The 14,427-nt window shown below is 50.2% G+C and overlaps 1 protein-coding gene across 1 annotated transcript; it reads left to right on the top strand.

Moving 5' to 3' along the window:
* The first annotated feature begins 6,445 nt into the window (after positions 1-6,445).
* LOC311581918 (inactive serine protease 45-like) lies at positions 6,446-13,977 on the top strand. Its single transcript, XM_084754461.1, has 6 exons — positions 6,446-6,579; positions 8,826-8,852; positions 11,240-11,387; positions 11,850-12,124; positions 13,019-13,182; positions 13,467-13,977. Exons 1-6 carry the CDS (start codon positions 6,480-6,482, stop codon positions 13,698-13,700), a joined length of 948 nt encoding a protein of 315 aa, XP_084610587.1. The 5' UTR covers positions 6,446-6,479; the 3' UTR covers positions 13,701-13,977.
* Positions 13,978-14,427: the final 450 nt, after the last annotated feature.

Below are 14,427 nucleotides of genomic sequence, written 5' to 3'. Positions count from 1 at the left end.
CACTTACAAACGGTGACATGCTGGCTCAGGGAGCAGAAACCCGTGTTTCCAATAAGAGGAAGGGCTCAGCGTTTGTTAACTCAGCGCTTATGATGTCTTTTTTTTTTTTTTTAATGGGACAGGGTCTCTCTGTGTATCCTTGGCTGTCCTGGACTCACTTTGTAGACCAGGCTGGCCTGGAACTCACAGGGATCCACCTGCCTCTGCCTCCCAAGTGCTGGGATTAAAGGCGTGCCTCAGTTTTCTTGAGAGGGGGCACTTCCTCCCGCAGGGCCACAGCTCTCAGGACAGTGTCTAAATGAGCTTTAAGGACTCTGAACGCCGGGCTCAGGAGTTGCGCAACTTTGCTTCTGTTGGTAGAAGCAGGTCACAGGGGAAAATAAACCCACTCTATTATTTGAGGCAAGGCCTTACTTTTTAACACTTGGAAACCTTGAACGCACTATATAGTCCAGGCTGGCCTTAAACATCCCGTTTTACTGCCTCTCACTCCCGATCGCTGGCATTACAGCACACCTGGACGAATTCCATTTCTTGGTGGGTAGAGGTGCAAAATACTGTGGCTGAGTTTCCTAATCCACCACCGGAGGGATGGTAGGTGTAATTCTTTAAAACCCACAAAACGTTTTACTATCCAAACTCTTGATAAAAGAGTCCCAGTTGACAAGTGAGAGGAAAATGCTATAATTATGAGATCACTATTTTCAGCCCCCCACTGAGGGATTAGTGTTTCTAGCAAATTCATCAAACCATCTGTAAAGTCACAGAAGGAAACCATGTGGCGGGGCTGGAGAGACGGCTCAGCAGTGAGGAGCACTGGCTGCTCTTGCAGAGGACACAGGTTCAGTTCCCAGTCACCACGTGGCATCCATAACTCCAGTTCCAGGGGATCTGGTGCTCTCTTGTGGTCTCTATGGACACCTGGCACATATGCAGTACACTTACATACATGCAGACAAAACACTCACGCACACGAAATACAAATAAATATTAATAAAAGAAAAGCACGTAGATACCGTGTGTCTTCAAAGAGAATATAAGCACTTGCTTTCCGGCCGACAAAGGGCCGGGACCTGGGTTCCACTGTGGACTTGCAGGGAGATGGAGAAGCCAGGAGAGTAAGAACAATTCAGAGTCCAGACTGCAGGAGACTACACGCAAACAACCCAGCGTCTTCCGCACAGGAAGTGTGAGGCACAGAAGGAGAAAGTACGGTCTAAAGCATCTCTTAAAGATGTATTAAGTAGCCAGGTGTGGCGACGCAACACCTTTAATCCCAGCACTCGAGAGGCAGAGGCAGGCGGATCGCTGTGAGTTCGAGGCCAGCCTGGTCTACAAAGTGAGTTCCAGGACAGCCAGGGCTACACAGAGAAACCCTGTCTCAAAAAACAAAAACAAACAAAACCCAAAAGGTGTATTAAGTGCAAAACAGCCCTCCCTGACTCAAGTGCAGTATGCAGGCAGTTTGGGGGTGGGGATTACAGAAAACATAACTAATTACATGAAGGTAATCAGTGAACCGCTCGGCCTGGATTGTAGATACACGCACTAACACTTCACATTGATTGCCAAAGCTGTGTATTTCTGTGCTTATGTGTATGGGTCTTAGTTTACCACCAGAGGTTAAAAGGGAAATTATCGAACTCTTAGGATGTTATGTTGTCTGGGACAGGGGTAGGCTTTTTATTTAATGTTTTAAAAATATTTTTATATGTATGAGAGCTCTCTGTCTCTCTGTCTCTCTCTCTCTCTCTCTCTCTCTCTCTCTCTCTCTCTGTGTGTGTGTGTGTGTGTGTGTGTGTGTGTAGGGTGCACGTACCTGCGTGCATGTACGTAGGTACTTTGAGCATGCTTGGTGCTCACTGAGGTCAGAAGAGTGATGGGATCCTCTGGAACTGGAGTTATAAGTGATTGTGAGGCACTTAAGTGAGCTATGTGGGTGCTGGGAACTAAGTCAGGGTCTTTAAGAGCAGAAAGTGCTTTGATTTTAATATTAATTTAATTTGAGATCTAATATGCCTTCAAAGTCTCTCTGATGACAGTCCGACCCAGCTAGTTTTTTGGTAGATGACTCAGGCATCAGACATCTTAGGGCCAAATTCTGAACCTACACGCACACAGCTGCCCTGCCCACAGGAAGGCCACTGCTGTGGGTGGGGGCGGGGCATCCAGGAGAGGGATTGACTGAATCCAAGGCTTAGATGGGCCGCTTCCATGGTGGTGACAGGGGCGGCTTCCTGGCCCTCCTGGCCTGGCTTCAGCTTCTCCAGCCTCTGTTCAGTGAGACCTTTTGGTGGGGACAGGGGTCCTGGTGGGAGCCGTGGGGGAGGTATAGCTGCACGGAGCTTGGCTTGGGTGCGCGTGGCCACGGTAATGGCATTAGCGTTGGCGATGGTGCCGGGTTCTGTTGGGGCAGTCGGGCTAGGAGCGAGCAGCTTCGCAGGCACCGATGTGGCTGGGCCTGAGCCTTTCCTGCGACTGACCCTAAATTGTCTTTCTGTAGATGCGGCGTTTGCTTCCGGCTCTTCTTCAGGAGGTGCCAGCAAAGCATCCTTCTCCAGAAGAATTGCAACCAGCTGTTCCAGTGTCAACAGAAAACCTGGTGACAAAAGGGATGATCTGTGGCCAGCATGGCTCCGGTGACAGCCCCTGTTGGGTCAGTTTATGAGCCCCTCAAAGGCTGGAGTTCCAGCACCATTCCCTTTTCAGACTGGGTTTCACTGTGCAGCCCTGGAACTCACTCTGTGGAGCAGGGTGGCCTCAAACTCACAGAGGTCCTTCTGCCTCTGCCTCCTGACACTGGGATTGAAGGTGTGCGCCACCATGACCACTGCCACATCCTGCATAAACCTTAGTTAAGGCTTATGGAGTGGCTCTTCCATGCTTCTCATGAGTTAGCCTGGCTTGGTCCTTCTAAAAGGGCTAGCCTCTGCTACCTAGGGGCTAAAGCATTTGAATCCGAGGAGGACATAGTGCAAGCAGTGTTTTGCACTGAGTTTTATGTGGCACTCAACCATGAAGCTGTGTGAAGCAGTATCTTCTAGATAAGTAACTCCCTTGGGTGTACGGTTCCTGGGCTGAAATCTTTTGAGCTTGTCCCATCAAGGTCCTAAGCAGAGCCTGAGGTAGCGAGGGAGGTGTGTTTGAGACTGCTGGTTGTGGGGCCTTGGGTTTAGGTTGGGACAAGGTCATGCAGAGCTTATGCAGGAAGTGCAGTGCAGGTGACCAACGGAAGGAGTTGGTCAACAGGGTTGGGGCAGGGAGAACTCCTAAGGCAACGGTAAGGATTCTAGTACCTCCATGTAATGAGGAGGCTCGAAATATTTAATGTTGTTGAAGACCTAGGACCGACCACTCTAACTAGACACTGGCCCTGATGCTGTCATAGGCTCTGCAGGCTACAATCTCTAGAGGCCAGGGTTCCCACAGTGGCGGAGTTATGAGCTATGAGGCTTAGAAGTTCATCAGAAAGGGTTTGGTATCTGTAGATTGGGGACTCTCGGGGTAAATCTCAATATACATCTGGTATACTGGGCACTCCTGGCTTTGTCTCTTGCACCTACCTGCCTGATCACCGGAGAGGGTGCACTGTTGCTTAGAGGGTGTTACAGCTCACATGAGCTTTTCATCTGTCAAACCTCAGTCACTGAAAGAAAGCAGGGCCGGGAAGAGCCTCTGGGTGCCAGGACCTTGCAGACAGCCCACTCTGTCTTCCTTCCCTACAGTTGGTTTCTTTCTCCTCTTTTCCAGAGAGATTCTGGAAGAGCCCTTGTCTATGAAGCTGAAAACATGTGGACCCAGGTGGAGATTGTGGAGTTGGGGAATCAGCTGTGGTCAAGAGTCTGTTCTCTCTGTCTACACAGACATCACTGAATGTAACGAGACTGGGTCAAATATATTTTAAGTCAGGCTTCCCATATGGATTTCATGGGGGTCTTGGTTCTACACCTGTCTCTGGAGCTGCACCTGGCCACCCTAGCCACTCGGTGATGTACTTAGCCCCCTGTCTTCCTGATGGTCTTGAATACCCCCACCGGGCCTCTTTCCAATCCCTATTTCCCTCTCTTTGCCCTTTCTTTAAATTCCAGTCAGGATCCATGGCTCTGGGGAGAGCCATGGTGGACTGGGACAGGGAGACCTGGGACTGCAAAGTGTCCTGACTTGTCCCAGACACAACCATACCTGCTTGTTCTCTTGCCTGGTGGGAACGAGGGTGAACTGACCCCCTGCTAGAGGGCCTGCTAGGTGGAACATAACAACACATAACATCTTGGAGGACATCTGCCGAGAGAAGAGACCATCATCGGTGGGACAGGCACTGGACGGGCTCTGTTTAAGTCACACAGCTCAGTGGCAGCTGAAAGAATGGAGAACAGGGAGGGAGGGGAGGAAGGAGGGAACACTGCTAGCTCCCTGCAGCTAGGAGCATGAGGCTGGGACTTAAATATCTGGGGCTGACAGACATTCCCCTTAACCCCTTGGGGGGTGGGGAGGGTCTGCCAGTGAGTGCACAGCCCCTGCCTCGTAGGCTTCACGAGAAGGCAATTCAGCCTGGCAACCTCTTCCTCGGTACCTTAGTGGTCACATCCAGGGTCACCCCCAAGTTGTGCCGAGGCAGTGCCGGGTAGGAATACTCCAGATGTGAACTGAATCAATGTTTGGAGTGTGTCCTGTGTGTTCTGATGCTCTGCTCACCTGGGATATTTGGCTTAGAGAACTGGACCCCTGCTTACCTTGGGAAGCTACATGCAGTACCTGTTAGAGCACAGAAGAGATGAGGCTGGGCCTCCCTGTGTGTCTGGTGTAGCACCTGGGCAGGAACTTTAGCTGAGCTTTGCCACAGTCACAGGAGTGATGAGGCCCATCTGTAATCCTAGCACTTGGGAGGCAGAGGCAGGAGGATTGCCACAAGTTCAAAGCCAGCCAGGGATACACAGAAAGGGACTCTGTCTTAAAAAAAAGAAATACAATCCACATTACTGGTTTCACTAAGGGAGTTTTCAAGCCTGGAGGTCTGGGCCAGGGCTTGAGGAAAAAGGTTTCTAGCAAGTTCCCAGGTACTGCTGGTGCAGCGGCGGTGGTCACCTAACTTTGGGAACCAATTGCTGGCAGAAAGACAACCTTCTCTTGCCTGCCCTGACATGTAAGTGCCGCAGATTACTCATTCAAACTCATTTACATGCCAAGCTGGGGGCTGGAGAGATGGCTCGATGGTTAAGAGCTTCTTTAGGGCCGGAGTTTGATTTACAGAACCCAAATGGTGGCTTCTAACCATCGGCAACTCCAGCCCTAGGGAATCTGATGCCTTCTACTTGCTTCTGTGAGCATCAGACACATACTGGGGCACACAGACATACAGACAGACAAAACACCCATACCCATAAAAATAAAATCTAAGTGACAGGTTGGGTGATGGAATTCTATTGGACACCTGGAACCAAACAGAGGAAACAGGAATTTTTTTAAAAAAAGATTTTATTATTATGTTTAGTGTTTTGCCTGCATGTACACCTGCACTCCAGAAGACGGTACCAGATCTCATTATAGATGGATGTGAGCCACCATGTGGTTTCTGGGAATTGAACTCAGGACCTTTGGAAGAGCAGACAAGGGTTCTTAACCTCTGAGCCATCTCTCCAGCCAGGAAACAGTAATTTTGGTGGTCACCTTCCACTCTCGGCTAGACTCTGCAAATCCAGAAAGATCATCCTGTTATCTTTTTGTGTGAAAAGCCTGTTCACGCCCAAAGCCAGGCAAAAAGAGACACTCCTTTCCAGCGACAACACTCCTTCTTCATATTGCTGGTCTGTGAAAGAAGACAGCTGGCCCCCTTCCTCACGCAGCATCTTGCTCCCTCCTTTACTTGTCTTAGATCCAGTTCAGCCATTATGTTCTCAAAACCACCTTCCCTACCAATATTGGAGTTTTCTTCTGCTTCTTTTCCTTCTTCTTCTTCTTCTTCTTCTTCTTCTTCTTCTTCTTCTTCTTCTTCTTCTTCTTCTTCTCCTTCTTCTTCTCCTTCTTCTCCTCCTTCTTCTCCTCTTCCTCCTCCTCCTCCTCCTCCTTCTTCTTCTGTTTTTGTGCTTTCCTGGTTCTTGTCAATAGTGACTGAAATGCCTTGTGCAACTGGTTCAGAGAACAAAGTGCCATTCCCGGCCCAGGTTTCCTTCCGCAGTAGGCTACCACACTCTTTTTTTTTTTTTTTTTTTTTTTAAAGCTACCACAGTCTTAAAGACCCCCCCTCCCGGGGGGGCTTACATAGGTCTATAATCTGAGACCCAGTCTGGGTCAAGGGATCTGAAGTCATCTTAAGGACCAGACTGGGTCGAGGTACGAGAACTCAAAGACCCTGAAGAGGCTTGGTTAGGCTCTCGGCGCCATCTTATCTAAGACGCCATCACGTACTGGATTGTGGGCACGTGACAGGACGCTGACGCTGTCTCCGCCGCCGCCCATAGGTACTTTCTTCAGGGTTAGCTATGTTGTCATCCATATCGGACGCTGTGCCTGGATCCTTGAGGCGCTGGGTCTTAACCTGCTTTGTGGGGCTACTGTTGCTGCCTCTGCCACCAAGCACAGGTGAAGCAGGGGCCTCCTTTCTCTGTCGCCCTTTCATTCTGTGTCCTCTCCCCTCCGGTCTCGCTCAGATGGCTATTCCTTTCCACCACCAGGATTGGTGCGCCATCCCCACGCCGCTGTCACTTCTCTTCTGCTACCCATGCTTAGGTTCCTCAGGCCACAACTGCCCTGTGGCCTCTGGAGACAGCAGCCCCCTTGGCCTCTCCCTTCACACCCAGGTGCCTTCCCGCATCTCCGTCCTCTCAGAAGGATGGTATTCTAAATATTGGTTTCTTCCCGTCACCAGCAGAGGACAAGCCCTCGAGTGCGGTCTTCTCAGACTCTTCTCTCCAGCCCCCAGAGTCTCTCCAAACGCGACTGCTCTGTACAAGTACCTATACTGGCTTCTTCTTCGCCAATGCCTCCTAAGCAGGGTGGGTGCTGGGGGAGGGAGGCGAAGGGCCCTCCCTATGCTGAGAGGCAGGGCTCACTCAACCTAGTGTGCTTACTGCTGTTCTCCAGAGATCCCTCCTAGTGCCAGCCTTCCCCAAGACTTCTTTATTTCCTGTTTAATCCGCAGCCTGTTCCTGACTTGACCTTTACTTTTTATTGTTCCTGGTTTTGTTTATTTCCTTTTTTTCTTTTCTTTTTTTGGTTTTGTTTTATTGTTTTGTTTTGTTTTTTTTTTTTTTTTTTGAGATAGGGTTTCTCTGTGTAGCCTTGGCTGTCCTGGACTCACTTCGTAGACCAGGTTGTTTTGTGTTTTTATATCTCCTTTTTTAAATTTTCTGTGGCTTCTCCCCCAAACTCTTCCCCCACCCCATCCCTACCCTCCCCCCCCCTTTCCCTCCTTTTATTTGGGAAGGAGGGCAACCTCCTCCTGAACCCTAGGGTAGCCTTAATCTTTCTGCGTAGCTGAGGATAGCCTTGAAGTCCTGGACCTCCTGCCTCCACCTCCCGAATGCTCCCAGCGCCCCGATGCTTCTGTTTGAGGCAGCATCCCTCTGTCCTCTGTGCCCACAGCCGGCCACCCAGTCTCTGCTCATCTCGGACAGAAGGATGTTTCTGAAGGTGCTGTTTGAATTCTTGCCTCTTCTCTCTTCCCTGCTCCCTGGGTGAACTCAGTTACCCGAGGCATTGGACTGCAGTTGCATCGTACCAGCGGTCCTTGGCCTTGAGCCACAGTTGTGCGTCACACCACCTCATAAAGCAATGGCCCGAAGGTGCACCCACCTGCTGGGCCTCTTCTCCACCCCCATCCCCTCCACCCCCACCCCCCACAGCCATCCTGAAGCATCTTACTTCTTTGGTGTCCACACCAGCCTCTCCTCATTTCCCCCCCCCCCCCGAAATTGGTTTTCTTTCTTAGTTGTCTAATTTAGCAAAGTGAGCAACGGCCATCTCTTTTCTCAGTGTCACTCTAGACTAGCGAGCGCCCCTTAGTCTTGCATCAAGCTTATCATATCTGCTCTTGGAGCCTCTTTCAGATGGTGTCACTGCTTGCCTGGGTCCTGCAGAGGCGCATGGGCATCTCACTAGCGTTCATCTTGTGATGGCCACACCTCTGCCGGCTTCTCAGCCTGCCTCACTGGCCCTCTGTGGCCGGCCCTGTGTGCTCCTCTCCACACATTCTCTTCCCCTTCACCACAGACGTTACTTTTGTCCTCTGGGGTATACTACTATGTTTCTCCCTGGAGGAGTTGTTGTTGTTGTTTTTTTTTTTTCCTCCCCTGAGACAGGGTCTCTCTATGTTAGCCTTGGCTGTCCTGGACTCACTTTGTAGACCAGGCTGGCCTCGAACTCACAGCGATCCGCCTGCCTCTGCCTCCCGAGTGCTGGGATGAAAGGCGTGTGCCACCGCCACAGCCCGGCTCCAGGAAATTTTTTTTTTAATCAGTTTTTATGGTTTTCTCCTCCTCTTTGAGACATGTCCAGTGTTCTCTCGGCTGTCTCCCACACCTGCCACCTCTTCTGGATTCCCCTGCACCTGATCCCCCGAGCCTGGGCCCCGCCCTGAGCTCACTTGGTGGTGTAACGTGTTAACTGTCCAGAACAGCCCGGCAGCATGGCTCCCCTGACAGGCCCTGATACAGTTGTTCCCAGTCTGTGACTTGAGACTGGGAACAGCATGAGTTTAGGGACTATTTGGTAATTGAGTGAATGATGGACTAATTAATAAAACAAACAAACAAACAAACACCCCTTTCCTGCCATCCTGCCACAAGCTCTTGCCTCATGTCTGTCCTTTTTTTCCCCCCCTCTTTCAGGTTACATAGAGGACAATATCCAACCAGGTGGGTCAGTGGGTCCCCGTGGCAGGGAAAGTTTCAGTGGGGAGGGGGTGGGGTGGGAGGTGTTATCAAAGTATCTGCCTAAATCACATTTCTGGACTAATAGGAAGCAACTATTGGAGGTACTTCCTGAACAGCTCCTGAACAGCACTGGTGGCTGCCAGGACACTGCCCTAGCTGTTTAGGACGGAGAGTGCTTGGGTCGTCCATGGGAACGCAGAGCCACTTTGAATTCAACACAGGCTTTGAGCCTTTCCCACAGTTGCATAAGGAGCCTCCTGGGACGCTGTGCAGAGCCTGGCTCCCGGGGCTTCCGGCCTTTTTCCTTAGATCTGGGGAGTGCATGGTTGCGTTCACAGGCCTCCACTGCCTTGGGTTATGTCAGGGCTCCACTGAGGTTCACTACTGACTACGTGGTTGATTTACTATGTTCTTGCTTCTGTCCAAACCTCACTCCTTTCAGTTTTCCCTCTGTAATTCAGTCTCATTTGAAGATTCTCTCTCTCTCTCTCTCTCTCTCTCTCTCTCTCTCTCTCTCTCTCTCTCTCTCTCTCTCTCTCTCTCTGTGTGTGTGTGTGTGTGTGTGTGTGTGTGTATGAATGCAGGAAGAGACCAAAAGTCAAACTCGGGTTTTGTTTCTTCTGCACTGCCCACTTTGTTTCTGGAGACAGTCTCTCACTGGTTGGGAGATTACTGATTAGGAGAGACTGACTGGCTAGTGACCATCTCTGACTTGCCTGTCCCTCCTCCCCAGCACTGAGGTTACAAGGATACATGTACCACCATGCCTGGCTTTACTCTGTGCTGGGAATTGAACTCAGGTCTTTGTTCATGCACACCAAGCACTTTGCCACCTGAACTGTCCCTTCAGCCCCTAAAGGTGTTTTTTTTTTTTTTAATTTACACATAAAATTGTTTTTTCTGGGGCTGGAGAAATGACTCAGTAGTTAAGAGCACTTAACTTTCAGAGGGCCTGGGTTCAATTCTCAGCACCCACACGGTGGCTCACAATTGTCTGTAACTCCTGTTCCAGAGGATCTGACACCCCACACACAGACATACCTGCAGGCAAAACACCAATGTACATAAAATAAATATTTATTTATTTATTTAAAAATTAATTTTTAAAAAAGGAAAATTAGATACAGGCTCTTTAAAAATTGTTTTTGTTATTTTTTATTTTATGTGCAACAGAGCTTGTGTGTGTGTGTGTGTGTGAGCATTACAGACGATTATGAATGAATACATCAGTGCTGAGAACCAAACCTTGGTCTCTGGGAGAGCAGCTTTTTTTTTTTTTCTTTTAATTGGTTTTTCGAGACAAGGTTTCTCTGTGTAGCCTTGGCTGTCCTGGATTTGCTTTGTAGACCAGGTTGGCCTTGAACTCATAGCAATCAGCCTGCCTCTGCCTCCCAAGTGCTAGGATTTAAGGTGTGTGCCATCACTGCCTGACTCATTAAGTGCTTTTAATTGCTGGGCCCCATTCAAGCTCCTTGCTAATTTTTTAAAGTTAATATATAATTAGTTCTGTCAGGACACTTTAAAGCATGTTTGTAATTTTGCTTTGCCACTTTCTTGTCTGTTGCCCACCCTTTCTTTTTATAAATATGCTTTGAGACTTTTTCCTCTTCTTTCTTTCTTTTTCTTTTTTTTTTTTTAATTTTTAATTTTTATTATCTTACTTGCATAGTGGAGACAGAATAACCCTGGCTATCCTGGAACTCTCTGTATAGGTCAGGCTTACCTTGAACTCACAGAAGCGCTTGCCTCTGCCTCTGAAGTGCTAGGAATAAAGGCTTGCGCTATCACACCCCACAGCACATTGTACTTTATTTAGAACCTCTACACCCGTGTTCATTAACTAACTCACTCACTCACTCATTCGTTATTTATTTAGTCATTCATTTATTCATTCATAAGCCTTGACTAGTAGACCAGAGCTCCAGACTGCTTAGGGTAAAGACCTCCCGTAGAGAAGTTCATAGCCTTTTTTTTTTTTTTCCTTCATTAAAGAGATATAGCCAGCAGGACAGCTCCTCACGGACATGGCCCAGTGCAAGAAAAGCGTTTCTTGTATTGAAACTCTTGCTCTGTTTCTGCACCGTCTTGAGGCCCAGCATAGATGGCCTCTGTGAATCTCATTCTCCCTCTGCAGCTGTGAGGTCTCTCTGTCTCTTTCTCCATGCTCTCATCTCTGTAACTGTCATTTTTTCTTTAGTTCCGTACCCCTGGGAGTCCACTGCCTCTACCCCTCAGTCTCTTCTCTTTGAAAGGGGAAGAAGCCCCTGACGTCATAGCCTTGGCAACTTGACCCCAAGGATGACTCGTTCCTTGTCACTCTTATTTTCTTCTCTGTGGCCACTGCCCTCTCTGCAATGCTTCTTGTGAAGTCTGTGGCACACCCTGGCAGCTAGACAACTCGGAGGGGAAGCACCACTGGCCCTGGCAAGTGAGCCTTCGCTCAGAAAATGACCATGTGTGTGGAGGGGCCCTCATTGATCTCACATGGGTGGTATCTGCAGCTCACTGCATCCAGGGGTGAGTGTGGCCCATGGATCTAGGGTCTGAAGGCTTAGAGCTACCCTGGGCAGTCCAGCTTCTCCTGTGAAGCAATGCAGGAGCTGGGATGGAGAACGAGTGGGAAGAGGCATCTAACACAGGGCAACAGTCAGCCTTAGGCTCTCCCAAGCTCCTTGGACCAGAGTGGGGTGAGACCCCAAGCAATAGAGACTGTATCCTAAGCTGGGCAATAGGAAAACCCAGACCCCAACCCCAGGAGAATATTTATGGGTACTGACACCCGTACACCTTGGCTCAACGTGACTGTGAATGAAAGCCTGGTGTGTCTTTGACCTTGAGCGCCCCGGGGCTGGATTGATCCAGATTGAGTGGACAGAGCACGTCAGGCAGGACTCCCAGGAAATGGTCCTGGGAGGAGGAAGGTCCATAGCTGTTACGGGAAATGGATGTCCACCAGGTGGGCTTCTGTATCTCCTGCAGCAACAAGGAGTATTCAGTGATTCTGGGTAGTCACAAGCTCAAGGCCCCAGCCTTCTCCTGGATCTTGAAGATTTACGTGGGAGACATCATTGTACATCCCAAGTACTGGGGTGGGCGCCTCATCAGAAGTGACATTGCCCTTCTCCGTCTTCGGACTCCTGTCACCTTCAGCAAGTATGTGCAGCCCATATGCATCCCGGACCACGACTTCAGCCTGGGGGATGAGTCGCAATGCTGGGTGACTGGCTGGGGCCAGAGTAAGCAACAGCCCTCCGGTAAGTCAGATGGAGTTGGGGGATGCCCCTTTGGGCCTTCTCATCCTTTAGGGTGCCTTGAGGAGGCCGTGGCTGCGTTTTGGAGCATGTTAGGCTCCCCTCATACGACGTTCATTATCACAGCTCATCCAAGCGCTGCGGTCAGTCTGGCACTGCTTGGGCTGGTGGGCATAACCATCTGCCTCTTAGAGAAACTCAAGAGTTAGGGAGTCATCAAGTCCCCCTCCTCGACCCCGGGACATAACAGAAACAGTTGCCATACTCTGAGCCCTTGGCACTGGAATGCATGCCCCACCTGAAAGGAAGTCACAGGGTGGGGCACTGGGGTGGGTGGTACAGAGGCTGACAAAAAAGTGTCGAAGTGTATACCAATGAATGCCACCTGTAATCCCAGCATTAGAGTGGCAAAGCCAGGAAGTGATGAGTTCAAGGCCAGCCTCAGGCACATAAGTTCGAGACCAGCCTGGGCCGTATGAGACTGTTTAAAAAACAAATGAATCAAGGGATCCTGAGATCAAGCTCAGGGGGTCTGAGCTGAGCCCTGAGTAGACGGGTGACATGAAATGCTTAGGGAAGCAGCTGTCAACTGGGGTTGTGGGAACAAATGCCGTGGAAAGACAAATAACAGCTGTAAGTGGCTGTGCCTGGACTTGGTAGCCTTTTGGGTTCAGCAGCAATACCTTCCTAGAGAAGAGGCTCCGAACCAAGGCTTTGCATGCGGAGTGGGGTGCTGTGTCGTGTCTGCGAGACAGAGAAAAAGGGCTTGACGGAAGGCGCACAGGTGTGGTAGGGGAACACCTCAGCTGACCTGCAGAGCAGGAAGGTACAGGACACTGGGCGGAGCCAGGGCTGAGTGATGTGCAGGCTTGCAGCTTATTCTTCACACGTCCTTAGCCAACAGGACACTGACTCCAGAGCTGCAGGAGACCAAGGTATTCATTTTGGACAACAGGAAGTGTGACCGTGTTTTACACAAGAAGTCCTTCTATCTCAAAGTTACCCATTTTATCCAGAGGAACCTGATCTGTGCCACCAGTTATGGAAATAGCTCGTGTTCTGTGAGTGCCTGGGAGCTTCTGGCAGCTCTCTTTCTGGGGGGTGAGTCCTGGGGTGGGGCCCTGCTTCCTGGAGGCTTGGCCTCTTTCCTCAGTACCTGGCTCTGCTCTCCCTATCCTTCCTCTATGACGGCTACAGGCTGCAGTTTCTATGCGTGGTCTCCAACTGAGAGGCCAAAGGGGCCCCAGCCAGCAAGCTGCTGAAGTGACTTCTTCAAGCAGAACCCAGGGAGTGGGCAATGTAGGCCCCACAGCAGAGCCTCCATCACTCTTTTGTCTTTGTCCAGGGGGACCGTGGGGGGCCATTGGCTTGTGAAGTTGATGGCAGATGGATTCTGGCTGGGGTGTTGTCATGGGAGAAGGACAGCATCAAAGGACAGAATGCAGGTGTATACACTCGTCTCAACAGATACTCCACATGGATGAAGGAACAAATGAGCCACGGGGCAGTGTTGGGGCCCTGCAGGGCCTCCTGGCTTCTATTCCTGTCCTGGCTGCTGCAGCTCCCAGTGGGCCTGTGACTTCTCCACCCCGCCTCTTCCTGCTTTGCCTCTGCTGCATGGCACTAGGTAGATGGTTGAGCAAGGTCGTATGTGCATATGCCACAGGAGTCAGAGTGGAAATGGAGTGGTCTCTGGAGAGCTCGGGTCCTCCTTTGGCATCCTAGCAGGGAGGGGTGTGGTGGATGAGTAGGCCTTGAGTGCCCACCACAAGAGGAGTGTAACTCAGAAGCAACACTCTGGAATTTAAGACCAAGAGCAGAGATTAAATTTGTGTGAGCATGAACTGGCGCTCTCTCTCTCTCTTTTTTCCCCCTGTTCTTTGGGGGTGATTCTGGGAGCTGGAGTAGATGAGAGGAAGGCTTACCTAGTTTGGGGGCTCATGGTTTCTGCTATGTTTCTAGAACTGGGACATAGGAATAGGGACCTGGTCTTGGTCTCGGGTTTCTGACCTGCATAGTGGTCATAGTGTCAGGGGACAGTTGAAATATGCCTTGTGTGCCGACAGCCAGAATTCCAGACTCAGCTGTCTAGCTAGCTTGCTTGCTTCCTTCCTTCCCTCCTTCCCTCCCTCAGTCCTTCCCTCCTTCCTACCTCCCTCCTTTTCTTCCTTTCTCTTTTCCCCCCAAACTGATTGCGAAGAGTGCAACATGGCCATTGTAGAGAGTTAGAAAACATCGACGGCCCAATCTGAGGGCTCCGTGTACTTTCGTTGGAAACACTGGGTGAACAAAGTTTGAGCCACAGC

Source organism: Acomys minous (assembly GCF_964271855.1).
Source record: "Acomys minous genome assembly, chromosome: 13".
Classification (NCBI taxonomy): Eukaryota; Metazoa; Chordata; class Mammalia; order Rodentia; family Muridae; genus Acomys; species Acomys minous.
This window is presented reverse-complemented; position numbering and strand designations above follow the sequence as displayed.